This window comes from Trachurus japonicus, chromosome 17 (genome assembly GCF_045865225.1).
Source record: "Trachurus japonicus isolate A0001 chromosome 17, Traja_1.0".
Lineage (NCBI taxonomy): Eukaryota > Metazoa > Chordata > Actinopteri > Carangiformes > Carangidae > Trachurus > Trachurus japonicus.
In genome coordinates, this window is record NC_140923.1 from 17,128,817 (window position 1) to 17,143,699 (window position 14,883).

The 14,883-nt window shown below is 39.6% G+C and overlaps 2 protein-coding genes across 2 annotated transcripts in view; both read right to left on the reverse strand.

Annotated features, from left to right (window-relative positions):
- Positions 1-401: 401 nt before the first annotated feature.
- Positions 402-14,883, reverse strand: part of LOC146970429 (uncharacterized) — a 33,392-nt gene continuing 18,910 nt past the window's right edge. Inside the window, exon 26 of the mRNA XM_085803995.1 lies at positions 402-911. The gene's annotated coding sequence lies outside the window, so the exon portion shown is untranslated. The remainder of the gene's footprint in view (positions 912-14,883) is intronic.
- On the reverse strand, positions 1,314-14,075 carry LOC146970430 (uncharacterized). The gene is made up of 25 exons (XM_085803997.1): positions 13,537-14,075; positions 13,016-13,145; positions 12,468-12,635; positions 12,134-12,271; positions 11,515-11,666; positions 11,116-11,219; positions 9,200-9,389; positions 8,927-9,058; positions 8,527-8,670; positions 8,261-8,396; positions 7,836-7,986; positions 5,999-6,135; positions 5,766-5,877; positions 5,545-5,608; positions 5,184-5,387; positions 4,956-5,101; positions 4,460-4,578; positions 3,992-4,113; positions 3,798-3,895; positions 3,170-3,306; positions 2,654-2,778; positions 2,371-2,516; positions 2,027-2,129; positions 1,758-1,894; positions 1,314-1,520 (listed from the first exon to the last, which is right to left on the reverse strand). Exons 1-25 carry the CDS (start codon positions 14,056-14,058, stop codon positions 1,406-1,408), a joined length of 3,732 nt encoding a protein of 1,243 aa, XP_085660123.1. The 5' UTR covers positions 14,059-14,075; the 3' UTR covers positions 1,314-1,405.

The window sequence follows — 14,883 nt, forward strand, 5'->3', positions numbered from 1 at the left end:
GTATATATGTAAATATAGACTTTAATTCCCTCAGTTCAGTTTTTTCAATTAGGCTGATCAAGGCCCCTGCACATGTTTATGTAGTGGGTGGACCCAGAGAGGTCATATACAATATTATCATATAGAAAACACTATGTAAAATTGCCACAATTAGGGCGATAACACACTGCAAAGTAGAACAACTCTTGAGGAAGTCTAAGAAATCAGAGTAATGCACATCTTTGAATGACTTTACGCCAGACTTGCATGATACAAATAATGTTTGCTGCTGAAAAAAGCAAAGCATAAGAGTTTTGTCATTTAGCCATGTTTTATTCTTATATAACCATATAAGACAAAAACAATTAACAAAAACCTTTATTCAAAACTTCAAAGTAATAACATTTTTGTATATTGTTTAAGTGACAAAACTGTGCATAGAAATAACATGGAAAAACACTGAACATGAAAAGAGTAAAATGTTACAATCACCTCTAACTGAAAACCAGGAGTAACAGCACAGAAGCCTCGATTGCTGTCACTATTTATGTAGAGGACCTGTCAGGTCAAAAACAAATGGTCACAATAGTCCAATATTCACTTATACAGCCAATAAGAAACATTTAAGGCCGCATCAAGTTGTGGTGACAGGTACAATAGCATTTAAGAATAGCATTTACTTGTTATGTTAAACATATATTGTATATGAACAAACTTATCAAGTGCTCTACGTATTGAACCAATTCTAAAGAACTAATAAGTGTGGATATATCCAGCTTTTCCTAAGTTGCTGTTTTGCGTTGGTTTTGTCAGAAGCCCTATGTCAATGATAATAACTGACAGGTTATATACAACAAATAAAATTCAAACAACTCTGAATGTGTGAGCTGGTGCACCCTTTGCTCAGAAATATGCATTTTCAACATGACAGACTTAAAACGAACATAAAACACGATGGACTGATTCTTATATAATTCACCAGTGAGACAAAAACCAACTAGAACCTTTTTCCCCAAAGTAATTACATTTTTGTATATTAAATATTATTTAAGTGACAAAACTGTGCATAGAAAAAACACCATGGGAAAATATTGAACCTCTAACTGAAAATAAAAAGCACCAAAGCCTTGATGAACGGTAAACCAATTCTAAAGAACTAATGTGGACATATTCATCTTTTCCTAAGTCATCAATTTGCGTCGGGTTTTTGTGAGAAGGCCTATGTCAATGATAATAACTGACAGGTTACACACAATAAAGAAAATTCAAACAACTCTGAAATAATGAGCTACTGCACCCTTTGCTCAGACATATGCATTTTCAACATGAACACGATGGACTAGATCTATAAAAGAGAACGAACCAGTTACTTTTTAACATCTATATAAAACTAGATTTTTAACTTCAACAGTTTTTCTCCAAAGATTCACTGAATTTGACGAGAGCGATGATCCATCACCATCTTCTTCATGTCCCAGTCTGTTGTCAGGTCACTGATTTCAAGCCCATGTCCTGGGCCAGTCACAGGATCATGATGGTGTCTGCAACAGACCAAACAACAGTGAAGAAATGGCACATATCAATGCAGCAAGCAGTTTCAGACTCTCTGCCAGACTCACTGACAGGTTAAGTACATGCAGGTGTAAATAGGTAAAAAACAATTAGACTGTCAACAATATAATTGTAAAGAAGCAAAAGTGGTTGTGAATTGGGTTTGTAATCACTGTGATAGATACAGCTCACTTTTAATTAGTGTCATCAGTAGTAAATCAACTCACTGCTTGATGTGTTCTTCAATGGCCTTGCGTTCGAACACGGTGCCGTACACCGTTTTCACAGGATCAACAAACATCTTCTTGGAGAGTGGACAGAGAAGATGCTGTGGTACAAACTGAGGCACAGAATCCACCAATTTCTTCAAAATGAAAGAGAGAGAGACAAGAACAAGACACAAGGTTTATGAATGTCAATACTGCAAGAGAAAGTAATTTGGTTCTGTAGAAATAATAATCCACCACAACCACCTCAAGTATGTTAGTTTATTCACCTTCTCCAGGTCATCCATCGACTGTCCTGCAGCTTGCTTTGTGTATTTCCTGGCTTCTCGTTCATAAGTCTCACGGTTTGTCAGGAACTCCTCGGCCAAAATGCTTTCAAAAGTAAAAAATACATGTCAGAAACATAAAATGTGACATTATAAGTGGTTGATGTGTATTACGATATAGCAGAGTTACACCCCGCTGATCTCACTTTGTGGTGCAGGCATGCTGCTGTTGTAAAAACACTTTTGTGAACTTAGAGAATTTCTTAACTGCACTCACTGCATCAGTAAAAAGCAACACAAAACACAAGCTTTACTGTGATTCATTTATGACCGTGTACATCTCTCACCTGTCCAGTGGATCGTCAGGCTCAGGGATGATCAGCAGACCGTACACAGCATCAAAGATCTCTCTCATGGTGATGTGGGCGTTGTAGCTGCGGTCAAATATGCTGTGGCAGATGCGGCCCACGCTGTTGACGTTGCAGTGGTAAATCTGTCATACTGTTAAGAGAATGTAACCGCCAAAAATATACACGCACAGAGTGTACATCCACTTTTATCATCACATTACATAACCTTTAAAATGCTGTGTGACTGTTTTTTTTAATTGTTTGTAGTTTGGCAGGATACTCCGGTGAAAAAGCGAACAAGCGGAGGCTCCACTGGGTATTCAGGACCAAACTGGACGTACAGCTCAAACACTCCTTTCTCGTATGGAGTGTCAGGAGGACCTTGCATGAGGATCCTCCAGAACACTGTAAAGATATAAACAGACAAACAAACAACATTAAACATTTGCTTTGAAAAGATTACACTTAACATTTTTATGATAGATGGTCATCTCATCTGTTATTCTCCTAATAGTAAATGTCTTTATACGGAAAATGAAATTTGTGCTTTCATTTTTCGAACAACTCAACTAATTTCTAGTCTCACTCCATTTTATTTATTTAACCTTTATTTAACCAGGCAGAATCAATTAAGAACAAGTTCCATAATTAAGGCTGGCAAGACTTATCACAATGGGTACAGGGGTCTGCAGTTTAATAATATTTTATAAAAAATAATAGAAATGTAATAGAAATGCAAATTAATCTTTTTGAGATTAGATTCTGGTGACAAGTGAAGACGAACAATGCCACCTACTGATGTCTGACTCTGATGGAAAGACTGTGAAGAAGGGATGTGGGTCATAGTGCAGGCTCTTCAGCTCCTCCAAGACTCGTTTGTCCTTCTCCAACAAACGTCCGTCCTTCGACTCCCAAAGTCGTTTTTTCAGAGCGCTAATTTCAAAGACCATCAATACTATATTGTTATCATAATCTTTGCAGTTAAGAATCCCTTATAGGATTCTGATCAAACACAGTTTTGTCCACAACTGGTCAATAAATGAATCAGACAATCAACAAAAAAATAATAATAATTGTGGTGAATCATGATATTTGGTCAATAGATGCTACAACAAAGCTACGTCACTGTTCAATGGCTGTAATAGATCAAGGGCAACGTCTTAACCAAATCTTAATGAATCCATCTGAAGTTGTTGTTTTTCTGTATCTTACTAAACTTCATACATTTGGTTTTTACTGTTATTTAGAAAATGTATTTCACCTTGAGAAGGAGCATTCATATTGGTGGTTGAACATGTAACTTTTTTGACAATTAAAAATTGCTAAATAGTTCAGATGATGAATGTGGTTATCAACAGATACCGTAGACAAATGTCACAATAACTTTATAATTAGTATACAGAAAATGTGTTATGAACTCTTACCTCTCTGTCACTGTTACTTTGTTGTTTATCTGGCTTGGTAAAGACGTCTCTGGACATTTGTCATACCCATGAGTATCAAAGATGTGTAGTAGGACACGCTACAAAACAACAAGGACAAAATCAACAACCACATCAATGACAAACCACGAGTTTAAAACAGTAAAATGAACAGAATGGCAGATACTGCCACTGACCTTACTGACAGACTCTGGGTTTAGTTTTTTCTTGTGTTTCCTCTGCTCCAGAGACAAAACTGTCTCGATCTCAAAGAGCTTCAACCCCTCTTTGGTTGACTTCGGTTTGAAACAGCATCCACCTAGAGGCAATCAGGGGTATGTGGTTAGGAATTGCAATAAATGTCTAAATGACATAATAATGTAACGGAAAAAATAAAAAAAACACACGTGTATATGAGTATATAAAATACACCAACAATATGCTTTTTGTTTCCAAGCTTCTCAACTAGAATCTAAATGTATATTTATTCTAATGGTTGAGACTTATTTGATGGCACTTAGCAACTCTGTGACTATGTCAAACCTGCTGAGACAATGTCAGTCCACCTGTTCTCCACTGTAACAGCCTTGTTTTTTTATTTTACAAAATTCTTTTAAAGCCTTGTGGCTAGATTGATGATATATAACTCGGTAATGGACACATACCTGTTGCATTGCTGATTCCATGGAGCATATGGTTTTCCACGTCTCCAAGAAGGACTGAATCCACAATGATGTCAGATTTGAGCAGTTTGGCTGTAACTGCAACTGGCTTCATTGAGGATCTATGGAAATATGACAGTATTCAGATTATAAACTCAGCTGCCCCCAAATAAAAGGCAAGGCAAGATTATTTGTAAAGCTAGCCCATTTTTACAGTTTGTCTCAAAGGGCTTTACATGGCATCATAACAACACCCTCTGCCCTTAGACGCTCAGATCGACTGAGGAACAACTCCCAAGAAAACCCTTTAACAGTGAAAAAACAGGGTAAACTGAATAAAATCACTTCCGTCCTTAACATCGCTGAGTGAAACTATGACACGTCTTAAAATCAAGATGATGGTTGATCAATTTACCAAGGCAGATTATAAACAATTTATGCATATCTTTGTAGTTACAAGGTGGTAGCGCAGCACAATAGTACAAAGTTGGAAATTTACCCAACATCATTTCCATCAGTGAGACAGATGATGCGAAGTCGACATTCTGGAAACGTCGTCTTGACCTTGTCTAACTCTATCGCGCCACGTCGTAGCGCATCATACAGCAGAGTAAATCCATTTGGCTCAAGGTTACGCATGTGCTTCTAAAAAATAAAACATTTCCATTTAAGTAGATTGCAACATTAAGAATGGGACGTCAAGCTGGACGGGGCTATAAACACTTGCCTTGAACTTTTCCAGATTTTCAGTAAATGTGTGAAGAGTTTTCACCCTGGAATCGAACTTCACCAGACCAATGATATGATGGAAATCATAAGCCATGCTTCTCGATGCAAAGTTGTCAAAGAGCTCCTTAACAGCGTCAACTTTCTTTATTCCTGCATTTCTGTAGCACTCCTCTTCCATGGACCAACTTGTGTCTATCAGGACCTAATGAAAACAAAGACATATATTCTATGAGCTGTTATTGATGTAGTAGAAACTTCATAACAAAAAACAATGGCCATATTTTGTACTTAAATAACAGTGAAACCCATACATATATATATATGCTTTGTTTAAGACCTAGCAAGGAGAGACATGTTACCAGTATGGCCTCCTTTGGAGTCCTGGTTGTGACAAGTGATCCGTTATCTCGATGGTCACCAGTCCTGTGTTGAATATTAAGAAAAACAAATAAGATACTAAGTTATATGATGTATTGTAATATATTTTGTTGTATTTCTACTGCACAATTAAATATATCAGTAGATTTCTTTCTTTCTTTCTTCTTTTTTTTGTCTAAATCGTTTATGTCAAAGTACTCACTTTGCTGCCAGCACATTCAAATCCTCCTTTTTAACTTTCCCATCCAGACAATCGTGCACGTAGATAATATCTGCGGATCCTTTGCCTTTATGCAGATAAACGCCAAGGTTGTCTAAAAAAGAAAAATTCACACCCAAAAGAAGCCATCTGGAGCATGAATCCGTAACAATGCACTTTAAAACATTATGTGCACAGAGAGGAACCAGCGCCATGAATATGATTTGATTGGCTACCTTCACTCAGCAGAACAAGGCGACCCTTAGTCACCCCCAGGCTCTTCAGATATAGAGGTGGGGTCACATTGAGAAGAGGGAAAGATTTCAGTTCTTCAACCATACATCCAAAGGTACTCTGGATGTTGACCTGGAAGCTGTCATTTAATACTTTAGGTTACAGACAATCATGGCTTGAGCATAATCCTGATTCTTAATAATAAACTTTCTCCAACTCTACTATTTATTCATTACACTCAAAGTGCTGTTTACCAAAAATATTGCTAGTAAGATTATCAGCAACAACTCAAAGAATGAAAACTCTTTTTTCTAAACTGCCAACAGAAAAATACAAACAAAACCTATGTGCAGTAGTTAAAGCTTCAGTTGGTAACTGCTGGAACTGTCACTATATTCTGATAGTAGTACATTAAATGAGTCATTTAGGACCAAATCCAACTCCTCTGGTCCCACCTACAGTCAGCCTGTAATCGTATTTGCCAAAATCCACCACGACCGGTGCTGTTCGAGCAGCCAAACACAGGCGCTGCAGACATGTCACGTCTTTCGTTAACTTAAAGCAGAAGTGAGCGATCCGGTCGTTTTGGCTAACTTCCTGTCAGCCGATGGAGTTAGCAGTCCCCGCCCTCGTCCCTACGTCACCACATTCACGCGCATCCCTTGGCTGCACACACAGAGAGGACCGCCCCTTCATGCCGTTCTCTCTCCTCATTGGATAAAGGTTGTAGGATACAAGGAAAGTTTTCTCCTCGGCTTACAGCAGAGCAGAGTGACTGACAGACCCGTGTTTCAGACCAAATACTCTATATAAGTGATTGCCGTCGGAAGATATAACTATTTAAAGGACAATTCCAGGCGAATTCAACTCAGGGGTGTATTTTCATATCATTTTAGGTCTAAAAGAATGAATCTGAAGATTTTCAGTTTAATCGCTCCTGTTTTGCGGTAGTTGCGTCTGTCCGTGCATCGCCACGGCAGCAATGAATGGGAGTGGATGTAAGTTCCGCTGTTTAGGCTGTTTCCAGCCCTCAAAGCCGCAATTTTTTTTCCACAGACAGCATCAGATGGCTACTCAAACATGCACCGAGAAGTTTATTTACTTCAAGCAAGCCGACATGTTTGTAAAAGTCGATCTAATTCAAAGTCTCCCGGAGTCTCGCGCGAGCCCGAAGTTGTAGTGCTGGTGTGTTCAGGCGCAGTAGGAGCTACCGCTTGTGTCATAAACACAGGAATATCAACTCTTTACTTGCTTGAAGTGTACATTTTTTTCCACATACAGCGTCAGATGGCTACTCAAAGATGCGCCGAGAAGTTGTTTTTACTTGAAGCAAATAAAGAGTTGATATTCCTGTGTTTATGACACAAACGGGAGCTTTTCCCACTGCACCTGAACACACCGAGCACGGCAACTGGGTCTCGCGCGAGACTCCGGGAGACTTTGAATTAGATCGACTTTTACAAACATGTCGGCTTGCTTGAAGTAAATAAACTTCTCGGTGCATGTTTGAGTAGCCATCTGACGCTGTCTGTGGAAAAAAAATGCGGCTTTGAGGGCTGGAAACAGCCTAAACAGCGGAACTTACATCCACTCCCATTCATTGCTGCCGTGGCCATGCGCGGCCATACGCAACTACCGCAAAACAGGAGCGATTAAACTGAAAATCTTCAGATTCATTCTTTTAGACCTAAAATGATATGAAAATACACCCCTGAGTTGAATTCGCCTGGAATTGTCCTTTAAGACTTATATTAACACAAACATTCCGCTTACTGCTGCTTTAACCCTAACTTACCAACTGTAGCTTTAAATAAAAAGTAAAAAGTTAGTGGTACATACTTCAGACCGCTCGTCTTGTCGTGATGAATCCAGAGAGGATATGTTCTGAATGATGGAGGCAAGCTGAGCAAGATTTTCTCAATGTCAGTGGCTCTCTGTAACGAGGTCTCTCGCAAAATCTCCTCTGTGCAGTTTGGAATTTTGACTCCATCTGAACAAAAGAGTAAAACATGAAATCCATGGCAAAATCACACATTTACTACGTGGGCTATTCATGCTTAACTATGCAAGAGAGAACCACTACCAGAGAGTAGGAAGCAGCAAATGATAACCCAGTATACTATTGTAGAAGGCATTAATATTGTCGGACACTGAGGTGATGACTAGCACCTGACCACAGTTTATACAAATTTCACACATCAATTATTCACAATAATAACAAATATTTTTGGTATTTTCCCCACACACAGAAACTTTAGTCTTACCTCTGATTTTCTGGAGAACGTACGCTCGTTCAAAGGCACCTGGTACTCCTGGTACTCTGACTGGTTCACAGAAACGTCTGTTATCTTCAGCTGTGAGAGCGATCGGTGCATAGTCCTCATGAGTCTGAGAGAATTTCTGTCAGACAAGATAAATCAGAAATTAAGAGGGAGAAAAAAGAAAGACGGATATCTAAGTATATTCAGTACAATTAAGTGTACAAATACTTTTCAGTTGTTTCAGTCCAGCCTCAGTGTCACCACCATACCTTTGCTTTTGAAATGAGATATGCCCAGCAGTACAATGAATTCTCAAAGACATTCAGGTCCTTGATGACTGTATCTCCTCGTGCAGATCCAAGTTGGGGCAAAAGCTCTCTGAAGAGCACGTACAGACCTTCCACAACTGCAATCTAAAAAGTCACAAACAAGAAATGAAGCAATCAAGAACACACCCTTGACTGAATCAGGATTACGTTGAAAATGACCGCGACTGAGTTTATTTCAATGACAATCAAAGTCAATAAAACTTTTTACCACCTACTGACGTAATAACAAGCATTAGTATAATGTAATGAGGGTTTTTAATTCTTAATCAATACATAGATGGCTGTTCAAGTGACCATACAGATATTAAAAAGTAGAATTAAACAACCTCATATTGTTTACCTTCTGGTTCCTTGTCATCTTTTCGTTCCTGCAGAATAACTGATGCAAACCTTGGGCCAGAGGGTTGCATCCAGTCAGTTCCCTTATGTAGGCAACCAATTTATTTTGTACTTCACTGGGATGGTGACTTTTCTAGAGAAAAAAAAAGAATGCATTTGAAAACATGGCTCTTTGCGGGACTTACTGTTCAGACAGCTTGTCAAGTGCAAAAAAAGTGACTGATGAGTAAAGCAAATAGTATAGATCACAAAGTATACTATATAAACTGCTTACAACAGCATATAGTGAGGACAGGAACACACTGATTCCTTTCTGAGTCTGTTGAACTGAAGGCACAACGTCATTAATGAAGAAAGTCTCGTTGTACGAAGCCTCGGCACAAAACGTTGACAAAGAGAAGGCAACTGTTGAACCCGCAGAGACGCCACAGCTTTGTAGTTTGTCACCAGGCTCGTGTCCACCCCTGCAGGTGTAAGAACGCAGAAGAACAAGGATACTTAAAGCAGAAGTAAGGCCCAATCCCATTTCTCTTTTTTACCCCTACCCCTTGCCCCTCGCCCCTTGAAACGGAGCTACAAGGGGTAGGGGTAGAAAGTCAACCCCTCCGAATTGGGACACCCCTTCAACAGTCACATACGTCATCACGTAGTCTCACTGGCTTTTACGTAAGCTGATGCGGCGAGCTTTTGCCAGAAATCAAATAGCGTGTACCATATAACTTAATAAAATAAGATAAAACTTAATGCAGACTGATGGGTTCATTGTAAAACATTTATTTACTGATGTAAATGTGGTGATTTCTGTACGTACAGAGCCCAGAGGCAGCGCTGCCTGCTCCTCTGTCTGATACACACATGAAGCTTCACTTTTCATCCAAATAACTAATGCTACTGCCACAATTGTCAGATTTCATCAATTAGACCAACATTTAAATGCTAAAAAGAATTTAACATGCTAGTGGTAAACCTCTAAAAACCCGCGGATAAGTTAATTAACGACCGCCTTCTCTCCCGGCGGGACCGGGACGAGGACGTAGTTTGGCCGGCGGAGCAGCGCTGCAGGCCGGCTGCTGCCTCTGTGAGGAGCCGCTCCTCCTGGAGCTTCACTTCTCCGAAAAATCGTCGGAGCAAACTTCTAACCCGCCGTCATTTGGGTAAACTAACCGCACATTTGGGGCCTAAACAGTTACTTTCTCGCAAGAAAAAATATTAAAACTTAAGAAAGTGACGTAATAACAGCGCTACAGCAAGAAATAAAACAGCTTTTCGTTTTACAGCCACCGCTGCCGGCTGCCGCAAGATGCATTATGGGAAACTATTCATACCCCTCCGTTTGGAGTGTGCCTCTGAAAAATCTCCGTTTGGAGGGGTATGTAGCCCTACCACTTCCCCCTACCCCTCTGTCCTAACGGGGATTGGGACACCCCTACCCCTACACGTGAACGCGCAAAACGGAGGGGTAGGGGTAAGTGGTAGGGCCAAGGGGTGAAATGGGATTGGGCCTAAGTGGTCCGGTCGTTTTCGCTAATGCTGCGTTCCAGGCAGGCTTTTGAAATCGTAAATTACAGCTTCAAGTCACAACTTACGACTTTGTAGCGTTTCAGGCAACCCACTCGTGTTTTTCCGACCTGTTTTACCGGTGAAAGTCACTATAACGGCCACTCGTAACTTCCGACCGGTGAACTCGTACCAGATTGAACTGGTACCACTTCACGGTCGGAAAAATACGAGTTTCCTTGAACGCACCATAACAGTCCTCGTCCCTACGTCGCCACATTCACGGCGTTCCTTGGCTGCACACAGAGCGATAGATATAACATATTATATATATATAGTATATAGTATATATATATAGTTATATCTATCGCTCTGGCTGCACACACAGCCCTGCATGCCGTTCTCTCTCCTCATTGGATAAAAACTGTAGGATACGATAAATGTTTTCTCTTCGGCTCAGAGCAGCTCAGAGGGACTGAGAGACCCGTGTTTCAGTCCAAACACTCTATGTAAGTGATTGCTGTCGGAAGATATAACTATTTAAGACTTATATTAACACAAATATATCACTTACTTCTGCTTTAAGTGTGCTTGAGCACTAGATGTGGAGTACAAGATGACTAAAGAAACCCTTGTTGACAAACAGGGTCACCAGCCGTAACATCAGTTCGTATTGTGATGACTCTAAATTACCTGTAATGAAGGGCATGTGCTGGGATTCCACTAATGCTTGCCAACGTGTGTTTCAGACCGTTAATAGAGTCGTTTTCTAAGTCCACCATCATTTCGTATTCCCCCTAAAGTCAATAAAACATACAATAAGAACAGCTTGTGTTAACAAAACTCTGACTGGATGATATGACACAAACAGTCTTCCAAATAAATGCATGGAGCGGCTGAAGTGTCCCAGCCCTAGAGGGGGGAGCATGCAAGCTAAATTGATCTTTAGGTTGGTTAGTGTTTTCCCATTGGACCTTTCCCTCTACAGTAATTAATTATCTTTTGATTTTACAAAGTTGCTATATATCTGATAATATCCAAGTCTCAGATGCTAATACTTGAATTACAACTATCACAGTTATTAAGACGTACCCTGAGCATAATGTGGCATCGAATGACAGACTCTCCAAAGGTTTCATCAAACCCTAGCTTTTGTATTTGAGGAGCATGTTCCAGGTTTTCCTTCGGTGTGAATATGGCATAGATCACAGCTCCACTTTCAATGTGCCTGTCTTTCAGAGACCCTGTTTGAAGAGAAAATGAAAACTGCATTAGATTTTACATGCATTTAAAATGTTATTCCCCTCTGCATGTGAGCAAGTGTAGAAGAAACCGTTCCCCTTTCTTGTAGTTAAAAAGTGGACTGATTCTCCTAAGTCAACTCGTTACAAAGGTAAAAAAACAAACAAAACAAAACAAAAAAAACTCATGAAGATAGTCTGTATTACAGGCTGTGGTATTAGTTTTACTTACATGTGCATAATAAACTGGGAACTGAGTGCACTGTGCACCTTTTAAAACCACAATGTGTAACAATACTGCACTACTTTTAAATACTTTTCTGTAAGATATGTATATGCAATCACAGTCTTACTTGTTTGATCCTGAATAACATAAATATGTAGCAAATACTTCCACATGAAGGTTTTTCAACTGCTCAAATGTAGTTAAATTAAGCCCTTATGGTTTTAATTGCAAAAAGTCTTCTCACATGTGTTGAAGAAAGGATCATCTGACAGGGGCATCCCATCTATTGTGTAGAGACAGACTCCTGTGGCGCTGCCAACGTTTTCAAGATGACAGATCCTTAACATCAGATCTTCAACTGTGTTCTGCGCTTGATCCAAATCTGTAAGTTCAAAATTTCACAAAGCATTTCAAATCAGTGAAAGCAGCACACAGTTCGGTACCACCATTTCTTTGCTAATAATCACAAAGTACTTGAGGGTGAGTTGCTCTTCTGCTGTATACTGTAAACAAGTCAATAGGGTGAACAAAATAATGATTAAAATGTTAAAATTCATGATAAGTTGTGTTCCTTTTACCTTTAATATATTTTGGTTGAGGACATTTGGGGTAGGTGTACTGCAGATAGAACGCCTCCACTGATTTTTGCACAGGTTGAACAGTTTGAACTTGTTGCTCTGGACCTTTCAGTGTTGGAATTGAGTTTTTCATTGCAGAAAAACGGTTCTTTTCCACATGACTTAAACCTGCAAAAAAAATGGGGATAAAAAGCTAAATTAATTCAAAATGTTCCACTAACATGTTTTTTCTTTATCCTTATATTATATAAAAACTTAAAAACACAATGTGACAATTCGAACACTGTCAATAATTGGACTTCTAAGCAGCTTTTTTATTTCCTGCAAACTACAAGTAAGTGTAATTTTATCATTACATTTTGTGTAGTAGCAGTGTATAAAATGGGACAGTATTTAAGTTCAAGTCAGACAATTTATGAGTTAATTGCTCCAGGCATCAGGTATTTATATAAATCACAATTGCATGATACTGTGAATCATGCGTGTTTAGCACTGCACTGAAGTTAAAATCTAAGATGCCTTTGAAAGGTGTTCACCTACTATCTTACCTAAATTGTTTAAGTCTTCATCTGTGATGCCATCCAGGAAATCTCTCTCATCTTTAACACCCAACTGAACAAACTGCTTGTGGTAGGACTCCAGTCGGTGTTGCTCAAGCAGGCTGAATATTGCACCCATCTGAAACAGACATCAGGAGATTTTATTTACCATCACTCTCTTCCCCTTTTTAAATATCTGTGACAAATGATAACATGCAGATTAAAATGTTACAGACAATACCTGAGAAACTGACTCTATTCATATTACTGTCCTCATTTGAAAATTAAGATGATATAGTCTTCCAGTATAGTCTTATTCTATGATGTTGTTATGGTCCCTAACCATAAATACACAAATGACTCTACTGACTGTTGACTTTGCCATCTGTATTCTTGTCGGTCTAATTAACTTTAAGTACTAGAATACAAAGTTAATTCTAATATTTTCAACAGTAAGTCATGCCATTCATAAACACATTTAATAAATCAATTAAGGATTCATTTCTGCATTAAGACATTTTTAAACACACCTCTGGTGTTGTCTGCTTGTCGGGGACCAAACCATCGCCCATGTGTGTCTCTTCCACACACATTGGGTGCTCCTCTCTCAGATGATTTGTAGCTGGGATCAGTGTATGGCCCTTTCCATGGCAGCGTTCTTCGTGGGCTCTCAGGTGAGTCACACAGTAAGACTCCACGCACACGAGACAGGATCTGACAGCTCTGCTCTTCTTCTTCCCCCTACAGAGACTGCATTTCACCACCTCAGGTTTGGCCAAGGGCTCAGCTGCAACTTGATATCTGGTTTGCTGAAACTTTTTCACCGCTTCGCCCAGAGCTGTGTTTCTACTCAGCGGAGGTCTCAGTTTAAAGACCTGCCTGCACTGAGGACAGTTGTACTGACCCTTCTTCTTGGGCCGGTTCCAGTGGTCTTCAATGCAGTCATGACAATAACTGTGGCCGCAGGGGATCGTCACCGGCTCCCTCAAGACATCCCGGCAAATTGAACAATCCAACTTATCTTGTTCAATAGAAGCAGTTGTTGCTGCCATTTCTTAAACACAGCTGGAAAAAAAACTGAAGGGATGCACTTTGCAGATTCCCAGGTTTCATCTGCTGCAGCTTGAAGCCTCCAGGGGTCTCTTCAGTTCCTGTGCTCTCCTGTAGCAAGAAATGAAACCTATGAAAACTAGAGCACTGGAAAAGAGAGTAACGACACCACCATTGACTCCCGTGGTAAGGGTTTTGCGCCCCGAGTGGCAGGATATGGGTATTGCAGGAGCGCCCAGAAAACCCATTCACTCCAATGTATGTGTGTTGCCCACTTGCTTGTAAATTGATGAAAACGGCAGTGTTTTTGTTTTTAGGTGTCTTGGTCATATCAAATTATACTTATAATTTGTTTATTACAAAATGTAGATTGAAAGAAAACTTTTTTTTTTTTACTCGCCTATGTGTTAATATGTATCTGTAAAGGATCCTCGATGCTATTAACGTGGGCGATCTATAAATGTCCTTAAATTATTGAAAATACCACACTTGCTCATTCACCAGCAATGCAGAGTTGTCCGTTCTTGGGCGCTTTTGCAATACCCATATTCCGCCATCAGGAGGCGCTTCCATTGAACCAATGCGTGTCGGTCGTTACTCTCTTTTCCAGTGCTCTAATGAAAACGAAACCAAACTGTTGCGGCTGACTGTTCAATTATTAGTTACAATGTAACTGAAATCCCAATATGGCCCAGAGCAACATCCAACATTTTGGTCAAATTTGATCAATGATATCACACATTGTAAACACCAAAATGTCACTCATTAGTTAGTACGTACGTAGTAAACAAATCATTTTCTTAAGACATAAAGGGGCATGTAGGAGA